This window comes from Mustela erminea, chromosome 20 (assembly GCF_009829155.1).
Source record: "Mustela erminea isolate mMusErm1 chromosome 20, mMusErm1.Pri, whole genome shotgun sequence".
Lineage (NCBI taxonomy): Eukaryota > Metazoa > Chordata > Mammalia > Carnivora > Mustelidae > Mustela > Mustela erminea.
Window position 1 is genome coordinate 26,496,174 of NC_045633.1, and position 16,712 is coordinate 26,512,885.

General features: G+C 57.0%; 1 protein-coding gene across 6 annotated transcripts; it reads left to right on the forward strand.

Moving 5' to 3' along the window:
- Window positions 1–2,322: 2,322 nt before the first annotated feature.
- Window positions 2,323–16,592, forward strand: BRAT1 (BRCA1 associated ATM activator 1). Of its 6 annotated transcripts, none has more exons than XM_032327046.1 (14): window positions 2,323–2,615; window positions 3,287–3,430; window positions 7,649–7,803; window positions 10,142–10,289; window positions 10,731–11,103; window positions 11,359–11,478; window positions 12,459–12,550; window positions 13,241–13,359; window positions 13,435–13,621; window positions 13,824–13,897; window positions 14,757–14,859; window positions 14,964–15,062; window positions 15,219–15,394; window positions 15,690–16,592. In XM_032327046.1, the coding sequence occupies exons 2-14, from the start codon at window positions 3,304–3,306 to the stop codon at window positions 16,383–16,385; spliced, it is 2,469 nt and encodes an 822-aa protein (XP_032182937.1). In that variant the 5' UTR covers window positions 2,323–2,615; window positions 3,287–3,303; the 3' UTR covers window positions 16,386–16,592. The 6 variants fall into 6 exon arrangements, with proteins under 6 accessions (XP_032182937.1, XP_032182938.1, XP_032182939.1 ...); XM_032327043.1 differs by having other exon boundaries at window positions 2,324–2,615; window positions 15,687–16,592; XM_032327045.1 differs by lacking the exon at window positions 2,323–2,615 and adding an exon at window positions 2,622–2,890 and having other exon boundaries at window positions 15,687–16,592.
- The last annotated feature ends 120 nt before the right edge of the window (window positions 16,593–16,712 follow it).

Here is a 16,712-nt window from a genome sequence, read left to right on the forward strand (position 1 = left end):
GCGCCCGGAGGTGAGGTGAGGTGAGGGGCGGGGCGGGAGGGGGGCGGATGTCGGAGGTTGCTGGGGGATGTCCCGAGAGCCCGGCCGGTTGCGCTTAACGAACGGTTCCTGGGGTGCGTCCCCCAGCCCTCTCTCGTGGAGGCTCCTCGACGAACCTGTACGCTAGTCACCAGAACGGAATGCTAGCATTTGTTAGATTAACGCTGAAAGGGACAAGGGGCTGGTGCAGTGTCCCAGGCTGCTCCTTCTGGATACGTGGCATTCGTAAAGTTATTCTCCCTGATCTCTGTTTTAGGCTCTTGGGTTCTGATGTAGCCCCAGGACAATAAAAAAATAATGAGTTCGCACTACACTCAGTGGCGTCATGAAGATCTTCAGATCTTTGGGCTCCAAAGCTTATTTAAATTATTATTAGCAAGTACCATTTGCTCTTGCTCCTTCATACAGGTCTCCAAGGGCACCTACCCTGTCCCCTCACCCTGCTTTTTCCCCCCTGGCCACCTGACATTATCTACAAGAGTATTCCGTGTCTAGATCGTAAGCTGTCTGCGGCAGGGTCTTTGTTTAGTTCACAGCCGTGCCTCCATGACTTGGAACAGGGTCTGGCTCAGGCAGATGCTCAATTAATACATATTTGGCATCCAAGGAGTCATGTAACTTCTCTGTGCTGCTGTTTCCTCAAATACAAAGTGGAGAAAAGTGTTGTTGTGAGGCTCCAATGAGTCGGTATCTGTAACGTGCTTAGTTGCCCATGCCAGAGTGCGTGCAATGTGACAGACTTCGTTTGATGGGGTGAATGAAGGAACCGCTGTAGTGTGGTGTGGCAGAAATGCTTGGCAGGTTATTACTGCTCTAGTTCTGGTACCAACACCTACTACAGGTTCGTGGCCCTCTTGTCCTCTGCGTCCTCACCTGCACAACAAAGGGGTGAGCCAACAAGATGGTTCAGAGGCTGTCGCCCCACCAGCAGGAGAAACTGAGCTGGTTATCTTAATGACTCCCATCTATTTCCTCCAGGTATTGCCCACAAAGGGGACAAGAGCTTTTGCTACCTAAATTGCCTATGCAGGTGTACCTCTTGTTCAGCTCCTGGGGCTCTACAATCCCCTTGCTCTTCTCTTTGTGTTGCTTCACTTACTTTCCCTCATTTAGTTAGAGAAAGAGTACACGTCCACGACTTTTTATCTGCACTTCTGAATTCCTAAAACTTCTAAAAAGCCTTTCAAAATTTTTTTTTGTTGGCAAAACCTGTTCTGACCTCAATTCCATGCCCAAAAAAGTTTGAGTTGCTTATGCATTCCACTTGGAGTGTATATTAATGCATCTCACGGTGTGTGTGTGTGGGGGGCTTTTAACACATTGGATTAAGGCAGGAGATACTGCTGGGGTTGTAATCTTACATACAGTGTGTATATACCAGTAACTTCCCTGAAGTGTGAATAGTTACGTGTTCTGATCCACGTGTCCTCAAAAGTTTCAGGTACGAAATGGTGGACCTGTATAATATAGTATTTAACTTTGGAGCCCGACTGCCTGGGTTCAGATCCAGACTGTGTCAGCTCACTAGCTGGGAGTTAGCCTCTCTACCCTTCAGGTTACTCACCTGTGAGGATGGTAATAGTACCCACCCTCCTAGAGTTGGCACAGAATCACCTGGATTTATGTCAAGTGAAGCACTTAGCACAGTGCTGCTGAAAGATGTTTTTCCCCCACAACTGCTCAATCACGCAAATATTAGTATCCCCAATTTTACAATGAGGGATCACAATTCAGGGAAGATAACTGTGCAGTCAAAACCTTCTCACCCATGTAGTTCTAAGGGGATGGGTCGTCTGGTGTGCTTACCCATCAAAGTCCATGTTTTTTTAAGATCTTTTTTTTTAGTTTAGTACCCCTAGGAATTCTGCTTTCTATATGTAATATGTACCTGGTGTTTCCCCAGAAATTTCACTGAAACACTGACACTGTGGGAAGATGAGGCTTGTTCTGTTGCTGTTGTTGTCGGAGCCAGAGGTGGGGCTTGATCTCACGACCCTAAGATCAAGACCTGAGCTGAGATCAAGAGTCAGAGGTTTAACCCATTGAGCCACCCAGGCACCCCAAGATGAGGCTTGTTTTTGTCCACTGGCTTTGAGTAGTCTGGCACGCAGCTGATGGGCCCTGAGGATCCAGTTTTGAGGCCAAAGGACCAGTGACTTCGCCTTGAAGGTGGGGAAGCCCCTTTCCCATCGTGCAACCCTCCCACCTGCCCCTAGAGCAGATTCTAGGTTCCCGGGAGGCGAAACCACGCCTTTTCCGGCCTTGGCCCCACCCCTTCCTCCAGAAAAAGCCCCGCCTTCCGGGCGCAATGGCCCCTGGATCCTCCGCACGTACCACCGGCGTCCCTGTGTCCCTGTGAGGCTGACCCGTGGGGCCCACCGGTGCGGCGCCGGCCTGGCTCGGCGCTACTCAGTTTGAGCTCGTTCCCCAAGTGTGGGCTCCCGCGGCTCCCAGAGTGGCCTTCCGGGGACTTTGAGGGTCTCCCGTGGCCAGCTGTCCTTTTGCGCGCTCCCGCCAGACCGGGCAAGTGGCACGGTCCGGGGCGGTGCCTGCGGCGGCCGAGGGACGCGGAGCAGGTGAGCCGCGGGGCCCCGGGAGCGGTGGCGGTCTAGGCGGCTGCCCGGGTGGAGTCCGGACTGGGGACTAGGGGTCCGGGTCTCGTGCCCCCTCTGGGCCCGTCGGCCGGCTGGGCCGCGGCGGCTCCCTCAGCGAGGGTCCCTCCCTCGTCAAGGAACTAGCATCACCGAGGACGGACTGCGACCGAGCCTCTGCCCACCCCCAGCCTCCCGAGAGAGCGCGCCCTGACCGCGGGACTGAGGGACTCCCGGCCCCTTCGCGGCAGGACTCGCAGGTGCACTTCCCGGCCCGGGAGGGACTGACTGTGGACAGAGCACCTCCGCCTCCCCGCGCTGCTGGCTGCGGGGGGTGTCGGATGCAGACGCCCCGACCCCGAGAGAGACGCTGTGCCCCGTGAGCGTGGCTGGTACCAGAACGCGCGCACACACCCCTAACTGGCTCACGCGCTGTCCAAGGTTGGCAGGCCCCGAACTCCTAAGGTCTCTTTCCAGCTTGGGAGGCCGGAACTCAGGGCCTTGCCTGCTCCTGACCAGCGCCACCCAGGCTGAGGTTTCGCATCACCTCCCGGCAGCTCCCTCAGAGGGCGACCGTCTTCAGCGCCTGGCCCAAGGAGACAGGGGCTGCCTATGGCTAGCGTGGGTGGGACCTGGCTCTGACGTTTTCTTTGCAGGACTCTCCAGCCTCACCATGGACCCAGAGTGCTCCCAACTCCTCCCTGCTCTCTGTGCGGTTCTGGCAGACCCCAGGCAGCCCATGGTAGATGACACCTGTTTGGAGAAGCTGCTGGACTGGTTTAAAACCATAACTGAAGCTGGTAAGGGGGAGGGTGCTGCTGTTGACTGTCTCCTGGAGACCAGAGGGTGCCTGTGCTGGGGAAGGGGTGACCCTCTGTTTCCCTTCCTTCACATCCTAGAGAGCCCCTCTGGCTAATTGGGGACACATCAAGTTGAAACCTGAGGGAATGAGCAGGGGACAGTTATATCTTGAGGTTCTGATCTTCTCCCAGCCCTGATTCAGGCCCCCTCTTGTTCAGTTCACACTAGGTAACTGCAGAGGAACTTACTTTGTTGTTACTGTTGCATATACTTGTTTATTTCAAGAAACCACTTTTTGTTATTTTGAAACTAATACGTATTCTTTAGATGAAACTTGAACAACACAAAGGAGTAAAGAGGAAAATTAAACCACCATCAACTTTTTAATTTCTTCTCAGTCCCTTTTCCTAACACATCATAAAGCTGTTTTTCTTTTATCTTTATCCTTTTTTTTAAAGATTTTTATTTATGTATTTATTTATTTATTTTAAAAAGATTTATTTTTTATTTAACAGAGAGAGAGAGAGGTAACAAGTAGATGGAGAGGCAGGCAGAGAGAGAGAGGGAAGCAGGCTCCCTGCTGAGCAGAGAGCCTGATGCGGGACTCAATCCCGGGACCCTGAGATCATAACCTGAGCCGAAGGCAGTGGCTTAACCCACTGAGCCACTCAGGTGCCCAATTTTTATTTATTTATTGAGAGAAAACATTTGTGCAAACGGGTGGTGGGGCAGAAGGAGAGGGAAAAGAATCTGAGCGGACTACCCACTGAGTGTGGAGCCCTTCGAGGGGCTTAATCCCACGACCCTGAGAGCATACCTGAGCTGAAATCGAGAGTCAGACGATTAACTGACTGAGCTACTCCGACGCCCCAAAGCTGTGGGTTGGTTGGTTTGTTTGTTTTTTCAATATTTTATTTATTTGACAGAGATCACAGGTAGGCAGAGAGGCAGGCAGAGAGAAGGGTGGGGAAGCAGGCTCCCCGCTGAGCAGTGCCAGGACCCTGAGATCACAACCCTAAGCTGAAGGCAGAGGTTTTAACCCACTGAGTCACCCAGGTGCCCCAAAGCTGCGTTTTTCTTATAAAAATGAAGTCACACCATAAACATAACATCGTGTCTTGCTCTTTCTCTGTTACTGTTACAGTGGGAGTTTTCTGTGTAGAACATGTTGATTTTATCAACTCTGTTCATTCGTTGTGTGATTGAACCGTATTTTATATAACCACAGCCCTCTCATTAGGTGTTTGTGTTTCTGATGCTTCTTATTATAAATAACTCGGCTTTCTTCCTATGGAAATCTTTTCATGTCGACTGTTGATCTCTTCATGGTTGATCTCTTAGCTGGCAATGGCCTTAGGACAGAGCTCGTGTCAGTAATTTCTCCTCTTCATTTGGTGTATTCTGCTCTTTCCCCCTCCTTGGAGTTGAGCATCTCAGTCTCTCCTTTTTAATACACGCACGAAGGGCTGCATACGTCTTTGGAAGCTTAGTCCTGCACGTTTTACTGCAAGGGGCTTCTGTCATTTGTCTTCAGATATATTGTACTATTGTGGTGGGTATTTTTCCCTCACGCACAAGGGATTTGAAAGGGTATCTTTTAGATTCACAGTGCGGGGTTTTCTTCAGTCTTCTTATCCTTGACTGCTAACTTGTTTCATTGGACTTGGAAAACATGCATATTTTGATTTCTCTGTACCCATCAGGGTTTTTATCATGGCAGAGCCCACAGACAATTTTCCACAGATGCTCTGTAGACGTCATAGCTACTGCGCTTCTTGTATTTGTAGAGTCCTCAGCTGTGGCCTAGTTTGTCGTCAGATTTTAAAAATTCCTTTCAGACAGGTTTCTCGGAGACGTAATTCACATACCACGGACCTGACGCATAGTGTACAGATGGTTGGTTTTCAGTGAGTTCACACCCAGGGCGGTACAAGCATTGGCACAGTGTGATTCTGCAGCCCCGGTCCCCCCCCTTCTAGGAAGCGGGGTGCGTCCGCAGTTCACCTCTCCCCCGGCTGGCCTGGGCTCTGTCAGCCTTGGCGCTCCACAGGGTGGCTCTTTATTCGGCTGTCCGTGGCGCAGGCCCACTGTGTTCTTGCTCGTCACTTTGCTGGATTGTTTTTGAGGTGGGAAAACCCTACCGAGATAGTGGATTCAACAGTTTTTCTCTGAAATTCCGTTCTGTGTTTTCCTGTACGGATCTCGAAGCTAGCTTAGGTCCATGCAGGTGCAGGCGGTTCCACCTTTGAATAGCGACGTTCTCCCGAAGGCACCCATCACACTTTCTGCTTTCATGTCCAGTTTGTCGCCGTTCCTCTTGCTGCCGCCGTGCCCTGGCCACTGTGCCCCCAGCCCTCCCGGGAAGCGTCATCCTGCTTCCCCGATTCTGGCAAACGCTGCATGGCTGGATTGTTCTCATTTTTTTTTCTTTTAAAGATTTTATTTATTTGACAGAGATCACAAGTAGGCAGAGAGGCAGGCAGAGAGAGAGGAGGAAGCAGGCCGCCCCCTGAGCAGAGAGCCTGATGCGGCGCTCGATCCCAGGACCCTGAGATCATGACCTGAGCTGAAGGCAGAGGCTTAACCCACTGAGCCACCCAGGCGCCCCTGGATTGTCCTCATTTTAATAAGAGCAACTCTTTAATAGACAATCTGCTTCATTTGTCAAGCTGAATGTTCTGTTTGAACCTGTGTTCTTTTGCATTTTTTTTTTTAGCACTTCCCATGCCTTGTCTTTGTTCCTTTTTCCTCCTTTTCTGGCCTCCGTTGGATTGATAAAACTTTTGTTTTTAAAATTTTTTCATTTTCTGGTTTTGAAGTTATGCCTTCCGCTTATGTTCTTTAGTGGTTACGTTCACACACAAACTGGATTTAAAAAGTCGAAAGTTAAAATAAAGTCAGAGGTTAACTAGAATCTCTGTCCGTCCCATCAACACGAAGATCTCAGGGCACTTTACCTCTAGCCCAGCACAATCTTCCGTGTTACCATTTTCTAGAATTTTGATTCTGTCTTGTTTTAAAACCCATCAAAAGTTGTTTTGTTTGTAAAGTTGATGCCTTTTAAAGATTTTCTTTATTTGACAGAGACAGAGATCACAAGTAGGCAGAGAGGCAGGCAGAGAGAGAGGAAGGGACGCAGGCTCCCCGCTGAGCAGAGAGCCTGATGCAGGGCTCGATCCCAGGACCATGAGATCATGACCTGAGCCGAAGGCAGAGGCTTTAACCCACTGAGCCACCCAGGTGCCCAAGTTGATGCCTTTTAGATTCACCCGCGTGGTTATTGGTTTCTCGGATTCCTGCTCTCTCTTCTTCACTCTGGTCTTTTTCCTTCTCACTGAACCACAGTCAGTGGTGGTTGTGTCTGCAAGGGCCTCTCAAAGGGAAACCCTCCCAGCCTGCTCCCCACATTTCCCTTGGCCCACCTGGGTGCCTTCGGACAGCAGCATCGTGGAGTACAGACATCTCCGGTGCCCGTCTGGAAAAGGATGGCTGTTCCATTGTACTTCTTGCAAGCAGTAGTCTCAGTGTAAGAAAAAGCATCCATCTGAGGGGGAAGGTGGTCTCCTGCTTTAATTTGCATTTCTTGTTTGCAATCAGCAGCAACAGAAGGCCTGTTCTGGTGTGCTGGGCCCTTGTGTTTCCTATCCTGTCCCTTACCTGATGTGGGGGTGATGCCTTTCTAGTTTGCGCCCTCCCATTGAGTTCAGGTCATGACTCCTTTTTGGTTGTCGCAAATATTTTCTCCCGTGGGATTGCTAAATCTAACAGCGGGAGAGATAGAGGTCTGGAAAATGCCATAAGAATGGTCCTTTAGGGGAAGGGCTGGCTGGCTCATCCGGAGAGTGTGCAACTCTTGACCTCGGGGATACGAGTTTGAGCCCCACTTTGGGTGTAGAGATTACTTAAATAAATAAAACTTAAAGCACCTGGGTGGTCCAGTCGGTTAAGCATCAGACTCTTGATTTTGGTTCAGATCATGATGTCAGGGTTATGGATCAAGCAGTCATGCTGTGTGCTCAGAGGGGAATCTTCTTGGGATTTTCTCTCCCTCTGCTCCTCCCCCTACTCATTGCTGTGTGTGCGCATGTGCATTCTCTCTCTCTCTCGAATAGATAAACTGTATTAAAAAAAAAACCAAAAAAACAAAGAATGGTCCTTTAGGGCAAGCTGCATCACGGTGTCTCGGTAACCATCTCTCTGGCTGGGCCTGCCCCCAGGGTCCAGTCTCCTGTTGTTGCAGGAGAACCCCTGCCTCGTGGAGCTGCTGTGCCATGTGCTGAAACCCCAGGACCTGAGTTCCAGAGTCCTGTCCTTCTCACTCCGCCTCACGGGGGTGTTTGCAGCCCAGGAAGATTGCTTCCAGTATCTTCAGGTGAGCCTGGGTCCTGCGACCTCAGTGTCCCGCCGAGAAGTGCACAGCTCACTTCTTGAAGGTGCACAAAACCGGGCGGCCGCCGTGGCCCCTCGGTCTTTGCCCTGTGCTGCCCGTGCTGTGACTCGTAGCACCAGGTTTTTATTCCTGAGGGGGATCCTTCTTTGAAAAGCTGGCCCAGAATGATGTTGGGGTAAAAGGGTCAGATGTTTGGAATCAGAGCTGGGGTTGACTCAGCTCTGACACTTGGCCCGCGGCGTGCACTTGCCCAACATCATGAACCCTCTGAGCCTTGGTTTCTTCCTGTGACAGAGAGGAGGGCTGTGCGCGTCACAAGGCTTAACCAAGACCACCGCTCTCACACTTGGTCCTGTTGGGTGAATGAATGAGTGACTCACAAGAATTTCTATGTAGTACTAAGGCATAGAGCTTAGAGAGCCCCCAGAGCCGTGCATCTTACGGTTCTGCACACCCCTCCATGGGCACAGCTGGGTTGGTTAGGCCTGATGGGAGCCTGATGGGAGCCTGTCTGGCCTGTGATGGCATCTCTGGGCACCTCGGAGCCTCCCCAGCTCATGGGAGGGCACATCAGCTTTCTCTGACCCAATGTGCCCAAGGCCCCAGGAAGGCCATGCTGTGATGTGGCTGCATGAAGAGAAGACAGTAGTGGGGAGGGAGGTGTCCCCTCAGTAGCTTTGGGATGCCACTCGTGGGTGCTCCTCAGTCCAGCTGCGTGTGTTCTCCAGAGGCGCAGCTTGCTGTGGACCCAGGGTGTTCTCTGGCCGCACCGAAGTGTGTCTTGGGGCATAAGTGTGTGCTGGCTGTGCTTGCGTGACACACATGATCACACACACACACCTGTGGTGCCTTGCAGTTTGTGAAGCTCTTCGGGGTTTGCAGAAGCCCTTTCATTTCATCCTGGCAGCGTGGCCAGTCAGCAGACCAGTGGTCTTCATTTTGCAGATGAGGATACAGGGAGGCCTAACGTAGGAGCCCCACAGAAGTGGCAGCGCTCACACTAGACCTTCAGGAGTCTGCCGCTGGCTCCCTCAGGGCCCAGGGGCCTGGGCCGGGGATGGGCTCTCAGCTGCGGGGAGAGGCTGCTCTCCCCGGTCCGGAGCCCGCAGCACCAGGTGGCCTCTGTTTCCTTCCCAGCTACCCCTGCACAGACTCTTGGGATGTCTTAAGCCCCACGGGCTCCTCATCAGCCAGCTGTACTTGACAGTGTCCAGGCAGGGCACATGCAGATGGACGAAGCTAGGCAAGGGGCCGAGCCTCTGTGTCCTGTCCTCCCCCGCTGGCGAGGAGCCCTCACTTTGGGATGGTCCCGCTTCAAGACAACGGCTCCCACAAGGTGCCTTCCCTGTGAGCCACCAGTGGTGGCACCCCTTCAGGGGCCCGTGGCTGCTGTAGAGTTAGACTCTTGTCTGTGAGCAGTTGGCATCTGTCTCTGTGGTCTCGCTGTCCCAGATCCTGGAGTCGGAGATGATCAGAGAGGCTCCTTATAGCTTGAGGGTCAGGCCGTAGCTGAACAGGACGCCCTGGGGCGTGGCCGGGCAGGCAGAGGCTCTGACCACCATTGGTTTGGCACAGGAAGGCTCAGAGTGAATGACTGCACCAGCCAGCAGTGCCTTCGGTAAGAGGCAGCGTCGGGTTTCCCATATGCTGTGTGGAAACTCAGCAGTGAATGAGAATGTCACACACCGGCAGCAAATGTAGGACAACGCGAGATAGTCCTGTCGGCATCCACAGCCAGTGGAGCTTGGGTGGGGGGAATTAACCACTGCCAGCTTGAGTGTGGGGGGGGTGTCAGCTTTGTGAGGGCAGTGGGCTCACGGCCGGTCATAAAGGATTTGAACAGGTGCGAGGAGTGGGGCGGGCGAACACAACAGGTGTGCGGGGGCACCGGAGTGGGGGATACCTGGAGGAGGGTGGGTGCCCTGGCGGACCTTGCCTGCCCAGCTCAGGAGTTCGATAGGCCGTGGAGACCGTCGGGGTCCTGGAGCACAATGTCCTGGTCAGAGTTGGACTTTCAGAGGTGAAACTTATGGTGCTCTTTTGCGGGGAGGATTTCTGAAGTAAACAACCGACAGGGTTGATGAACTTTGATTTATAACCTAGTTCTTCTCCCAAAGCTGTCCCCTGGTGGGCAGATGTGATCTTGCTGGGGCCGCTGGGGCTGGCACTGGTGGTCACCTGCCACTTCTCAGAAGCCTGTGTTGGCAGCGAGTGAGAACGTCCCAGTGAAGTGCCTTGACCCCCAAACAACAGCAAAACCTTCTCTGATCTGCTGTTCTGGAAACGGGCCCAGGTCACCTCTTACTTCTCTGCTTCCCAGCAGGGGGAGTTGCTACCCAGGCTCTTTGGGGAGGCAGGCCCCCTGGGGGGAGCCGCCTGGACTGCCCCCACCGTCCGCAGCGGCTGGATCCAGGGTCTGCGCTCCCTGGCGCAGCATCCCAGCGCCCTGCACTTCCTGGCAGACTGCGGTGAGTCCCCTGCCTGCTCCGCCCTCGGCCGGTGGCCTTGCCGCACCCGTGCGACCCTGCTGACATCACAGCACCTTGCTGGGCCACGTTTGCCCGTCTATGGAAGTGGCTGTGATGTCAGAGGGCTGCTGTGAGGAGCATACGGGGTCATGGGTGGGGAGCGGGGGGCTGGAGGCCCCTCAAGGTCACTGCGGTGTCCTTAGCTTGCAGGACAGACCCAGCAGTTGGGGTGACTTGGAAATTAATAGGATCTAAAGGCTCCTCGCAGGGGTCTAGGACAGCTGCCCTGGGAGCTCTCCCACTCCGGTGCCCGGCCGCTGAGCAGATGGGAGGCAGGGCCGAGCAAGCCACTTGGCGCTGTTACCATATCTGCCCTCTCCCTTGGGTTCTGTCCCAGCTGAACCCCATTTTCTTCTCTCCCCGCCCTGTCCCCGACCCCAGGTGCCGTTGACACCATCTTCTCCCTGCAGGGAGATTCCAGCCTGTTTGTGGCCTCGGCGGCTGGGCAGCTCCTGGTGCACATTCTGAGCTTGTCTATGCGAGGCCCGGCCGAGGGGCCCCCCAGCCTGCAGGCTGATGATTGGCCGCCGTGTGCCCAGAAGATCGTGGGTCACATCGAAGAGTCTCTGCGCTCCACGGCCATCCCGCAGATTACACAGGCTCTGAACGTCCTGACCACGACGTTCAGTCACTGCCACGACCCTTGGACACAAGTTCTGTGGGTGCAGCTGCATCCGCTCGTGGCCGCTCTGCTGCAGAAGGACCCCGTGCCAGCTGCACACTCGCTTGTGGATCTCCTTCTCAGTGTGGCCCGGTCAGTTCCTCTGCGGTACTGCCGGGGTGCACAGGCATTGGGGGTACTGTTTCCCTTGGGAAGTCTTAGGGTACCTCTTATACCTGGGGCCACAACTCGTGGGCTCCGCCAAGGCACACAGGGGACAGGGGATGCCGGAGGGGTTCTGGAAGGCCACATGCCTAGGAAGGACTCTGTCTCCGCCGGACGTACTGGCAGCATGCGGGCTTCAGGGGGCAGGACTGAGAACGACTTTCTTTCTGGGCTTCTCTGCAGTTCTCCTGCGCTGAGTTCTTCTAGTTGCGGCCTATGGGAGACTCTGGCTCAGACTCTGAGCCATCTGAGCCCCACGCAAGCAGGGCTGTTGGCATTAGGGACCCTGAAACTGCAGGACTGGTAAGGATTGGGGTTTATTTTGTGTGAGGACAGACAGGGAGGTCTCGGGCATGGGCCCCATGGTCAAGGAGCTTTTGGGGAGTTCCTGAAACCAGAGAAGGGTCAGAGGCGGCCAGCAGGGTGTGGCTGGGCCATACTTGGGTCATTGCCAAGGCTTTGCTGGAGGCTGTGGCCTCTGCATGTTGTAGAGACAGAAGAACATTTTCAAACAAAAGCATTATAGGTTCCCCAGAGATGAAACAGAGTCTTGGGCTGCTCTGGTCAGAGCAGGGCTAGATTTGTGTCCAGGATCTGCTTGCTCAGCTGCCCTCTGAGCTCCTCCCCAGTGGCCTTAGCATGCTTTACACATTGCTGGTGTGGGTTCTAGGGGCCCTGGGTAGGCAGGAGTGGCTAGAGAGCCTCCCACAGGGAGAGGGAAGGAGGCAGGGGTCCAGAAGAAAGAGGGAGTCTTTCCAGGATTCTGGACAGATGAGACGTGGTCACGTTGGCCCATGTTGCAGGTGAAGGTCGCCACAGGGCCTGGGAGGACAGTGTAGCCTGGCTCTGGGCCCCAGCTCTCCAGATGTTCAGGGAGAGGAATTGGTCTGAAGGGGGAGGACCAGGCAGCTGGCCTGGAGGAGAATTCTGCGCTGGCTTAGCCTTCCACCTGACCCTGAGCCCAAGACACAGGAGATGAAGCCCCAGGAATGCTCCCGGGAGCTGGGCCTCCTGTCCCCCTGGCCCTTAGCAGACACTGTCCATTGGAGCAGGTGTGGCCCGTCCTTTTAGGGTCTGTTTCTGGGGCTTGGGGAGGTGTTCTAGCAGCTTCCTCGGAGTCCCACGCTGGCGGCCTGTGTGCCAGTGGCCTGAGTGCTGGGCATGGTGCTTGCAAGAAAGCTGTTCCTCAAGAGGGTGTCTGGATACGACTTGCTGAGGATGTCCCGGGACAGCTGGCTCAGCCCAGGGCCGAGAAGGGTGCTCACCGTGTCCTCTGTGCTTAGTCCACAGGCACTGAGGGCGCAGGCCTTTGCTGTCCTCCTCCAGCCTCTGGCCTGTGTCCTCCAAGCCACGGCTCAGGGCCCCGGACCCTCAGGTATGCTGCTTCCTCAGGGTGGGCAGGTGCAGGAGGGCAGGCCGCTGGGGTCCGGAGCTCGTCCTTGGTGGTGGGGCAGGCCAGTGGGCGGCAGGGTACCCCGCTGGCTGCTCCCACTGAGAATGCAGGGTCCTAGGTAGGGGATGTTGCCCTGGGCCTGTCTGCTGCTTGTCTCCTGTCCCAGCTGTGGGATGAATGGGGCAGTGTCACCCCCAGTGGGTGGTATCTGAGGTGGCCCCAGAGCAAGCTGGGCCCGTGCCACATGGCAGTTCCCGGCCCACGATAGGCCCACCAGCTGTCGCCTGGATGTGTCCCAGGTTTGTGACCAGGGTGGTGGTGGAGTGGTGGCTTCCTCTGTTGTGACTCGTCTTGCTTCTGCTGCATGGTGTGTCAGCGAAGGGGACCCGAAGGGGACTCGCTTGTGCCTGGGAGCCCTGCGTTGAGTGTAGGGACCAGTATGCTGAGCAGCAGGACCAGCCCAGGAACAGGTTGTGGGAAGGACTGGGCTCAACGGCTCATGAGCCCTGTGGACAGGATCAGAACCCGGGTCTGGCCACCCCCTGTCACCCTGGGCACGTCCCCCGCTGGGAGCCTCCGGTGCTGGTCTCCTGCATGCAGCGGTAGCCCCGAGGCCTGCAGGGGCGTGTGGGAGGCCCGCTGACAGGGTGCTGCCTCTGGCTGGGCCCGCAGGCCTGCTGGACAGTACCGCGGCTGACTCTGTGACGGCTGACATGCTCCTGCCCTCCAAGGCAGCCTGTGTGGGTCTCCTGTGCCAGACCCTGGCCCACCTGGAGCTGCTGCTACCCCTGGTGAGTGCAGCCTGGGCCCGTGTCTGTGGCAGCAGCGGGACATGGGGCCTGTGCTGACCCCTCCCTCTCCCCCAGCCCCAGCGCCCCTGCCCCTGGCCTCAGGCGCCCCTGCTGGGGGCCGCGGTGACCCTGTTGCAGCTGTGCAGGGGTTCTGGGAGCCCTGCCTCCGATGCAGGGCGCCAGCTCTGCGCGCTCCTGCTGGGCTGTGTGCGGGTCCAGCGGGCGGCCCTCGATTTCTTGGGGACGCTGTCTCAGGAGACAGGTAAGCCAGAGCGCCCCACGGGCCCCGCTTGCCTGCTGCTCTGCTGTGCTGGGATCACCGTCCTCCATGCGTCCTCTCTGAGGCAGGGTGGGATTCGGCCGGCCCACGGGTTCTGTCCCCTGCTTTCCACGGATTGACGCACTCTCACGCTTGGGAGGTCCCTGGAGGGGAAGGTTGGGTGCTTCCTCCATGTCTGTCTCAGGCCCCCCAGAGTTGGTGACGCAGGTGTTTGCTGTCCTTCTGGAATATCTCAGGAGCCCAGACTCCAGTCCCACGGTACAGGCACGGGGTGCAGGGGGAGGGTGGGGAGGAGGGGCGAGATGTGTGGGGAGCACCTTGCAGGCCTCTCAGAGCAGGGCCTGCTACAGGGCCAGTGGCTTCTTTTTTCTAGATTTATTGGGAGAGAAAACAGGGAGGGGGCAGAGGGAGGGGGAGACAGTGCCCAGCAGTCCCTGTGCTGAGCGTGGAGCTCCGTCTCACGACCCTGGGATCGCGACCTGAGCCAGAACCCAGAGTCCGACACTTAGCTGACTGAACCCTGCAGACGCCCCCAGAGTCACTTCAGAGTGAGGGGCAGGTGCCGGCACAGGGTTTGACCCAGGCCCAGCAGTGGGGAGGACTGAGCTCTGGGCGGGCTGAGCCGTGGGGAGCAGGGAATTAATTCCCCAGGAGAGTGGGGACTGCGGCCAGCCGGGCCCTGCCCTTGGGGTCCAAACTACTTGTCAGAGTTTTCTGCAAACATAGTCCTCATGGTGCCCACGGTGGCTGGGCTCTGGCGGGTGCAGTGAGAGCGCCCCCTGCCATCAGGCTGGCAGTTGGAGGTGGGGACAGCAGGCTTGGTGGCTTCCTGGGCTTCTGAGGAAAGGGGGCCTGCAGAATTTGTCCAGTGCAAGAGGGGGGCGTCCTGATGGGAGCGGCCTCCTCCTCCTGTCTTGGGCCCCGGAATGCTAGCTCTGCTGTTGCCCAGGGCTCCTGCCTCATAAAAACGAAACCCGCTGTTGCCCTCTCCCTGCCCCTGGGGCCCCATCTCATGTCCCAGAGCAGGGGTAGGAGCACGGGATAGGCAGACCAGGACAGGCAGGCCAGCTGCTGCCTCATTGCCCCTGGCCCTGCAGCCCTGCTTTGCCTGCTCCAGGTTCTGAAGAAGGCCTTCCAGGCCACGTTCAGGTGGCTCCTGAGTTCCCCCAGGACCCCCGGCTGCTCGGACCTGGATTCCCACACCCTGCTATTCCTAAGAGGTAATCGGGGCCCTCCCCAGGTAAAGCGAGGGCGTTGCCGGGGTGAGCGGTTGGGGTAGGGCGGGCCTGGCCTTGGCCCCTCTGAGCGGCCCCTCCTGCCCCAGAGCTGCTCCCTGTGCTGCAGAAGCGTCTGTGCAGCCCCTGCTGGGAGGTGAGGGACTCCGGCCTCGAGTTCCTGACCCAGATGACCAGACGTTGGGGAGGTGAGTGCTGGATGGGAGGGGGCCCAGGCTCAGCCCGCTGGCTATCTCTTGTCGGCTTCGGGAAGCAGAGCACCATGGCTGCCCTTGGAGAAGGGAGGGAGGAGGCTGCAGGCTCCGGCCTTAGTCACAGCCACCTGTGGCTGCTTGGACCCCCAGGGCAGGCCGGCTTCAGACATGCACTCCTCGCTTCGGAGGTGCCCAGGCTCACCGAGCAGCTCCTGCGAGACCCTGAGAGTTACGTCCGAGCCAGCGCAGTGACTGCCATGGGGCAGCTCTCCAGCCAGGGGCTGTGTGTCCCCCCCGCCGGCCCTGAGCACCCAGGGAGCCAGCAGGTAGGAGGCGGTGGGTCCCCAGGGAGCTGTCTTGATGCGCAGGGCCCAGTGGGTTGGCTGCCCAGTGTCGGGCAGTCTGGGTCCAGGTTTCCGTCACATACGCTCCCTGGATCTCTGGCTCTTCTTCCAAGCCCCCTGTCACTTGATACACGAGCAAATGGGGGCTGAGGGGAAAAGCAGGTTTCACCCCGCACCTGGGTGGCAGGGTTCGTCATCGGGTGGGGGTTCTATGCCCGTCGTTGGGAGCCTGCCTTCCCCTGCCCCTCCCACTGCCTCTTGCTCTGTCCTCCAGAAGAGCCTGCTCGGGGAGCTTCTGCACATCCTGTCCACAGACTCGGAGGGATTCCCACGGAGGGCCGTCATGCAGGTCTTCACCCAGTGGCTGAGGGATAGCCATGCCGACGTGGTCGGGGACACGGAACAGTTTGTGGCCGGCGTGCTCCAGGTGGCCGGCCAGGATCTGGACTGGGAGGTCCGGGCCCAGGGCCTGGAGCTGGCGCTGGTGTTCCTGGAGCAGACGCTGGGCCCGCCCCGCTCCCACTGTCCCTATGCCGTGACCCCGCCCGTGGCAGCCCCCACCGGCCCGCTGACCCAGGCCCTGCAGTCACTCTGCCGAGTGCGGCTCTTCGAGTTCGCCTTCCGTGCCTTGTTTGACTGTGACCGACCTGTGGCTCAGAAGTCCTGTGATCTGCTCCTCCTCCTGAGGGCCAAGACGGCTTCCTCCAGCAGCCTGCAGGAGCCCAGGAGCAGCCCCGACGTGGCCTCCGTGGAGGCCGCCCTGCAGAGGTGGCGGGCGGGCGATCAGGCCCAGCCCCTGGGGGATCTGGAGCCCGAGGTCGTGCTGGCCGTGCTGAGGTCGATGGACCTGGAGGGCCTTCGGGGGGCATTGGCCGAGAGCAGCGACCACATGGAGAAGAGCCCTCAGTCGCTCTTGCAGGACATGCTGGCCACGGTGGGCATCCTGGGGGAGAATGAGGCCGACTGCTACTGAGGCAGCCCCAGGCTGACGTGCCCGGGCCCCCCGTCCCTGTGCCTTGGGACCCTGTTGTCCTGAGAGCGCTGGCCAGTCTGGTGGTGTGAGGGATCTTCGGGGAGACCGGAACCAGGTGGGACCAGCCAGTTTGACGAGTCCGTCTTGATGTATGTGATGAAGGAAAGTGGCTTATTTTTTACCCAAAATAAATGGTGTTTGGCAGTGCCGCTGAGTTAGCCTGTGTTAGACTGCCCTGGGGGGTAGGTTCCGGGCCTGGTGGGGCTTGGAGAAACATCTGCAGAAGGATTTCTCTGCTGAACAGCCACGTGCTTCATGGGTGTGTGT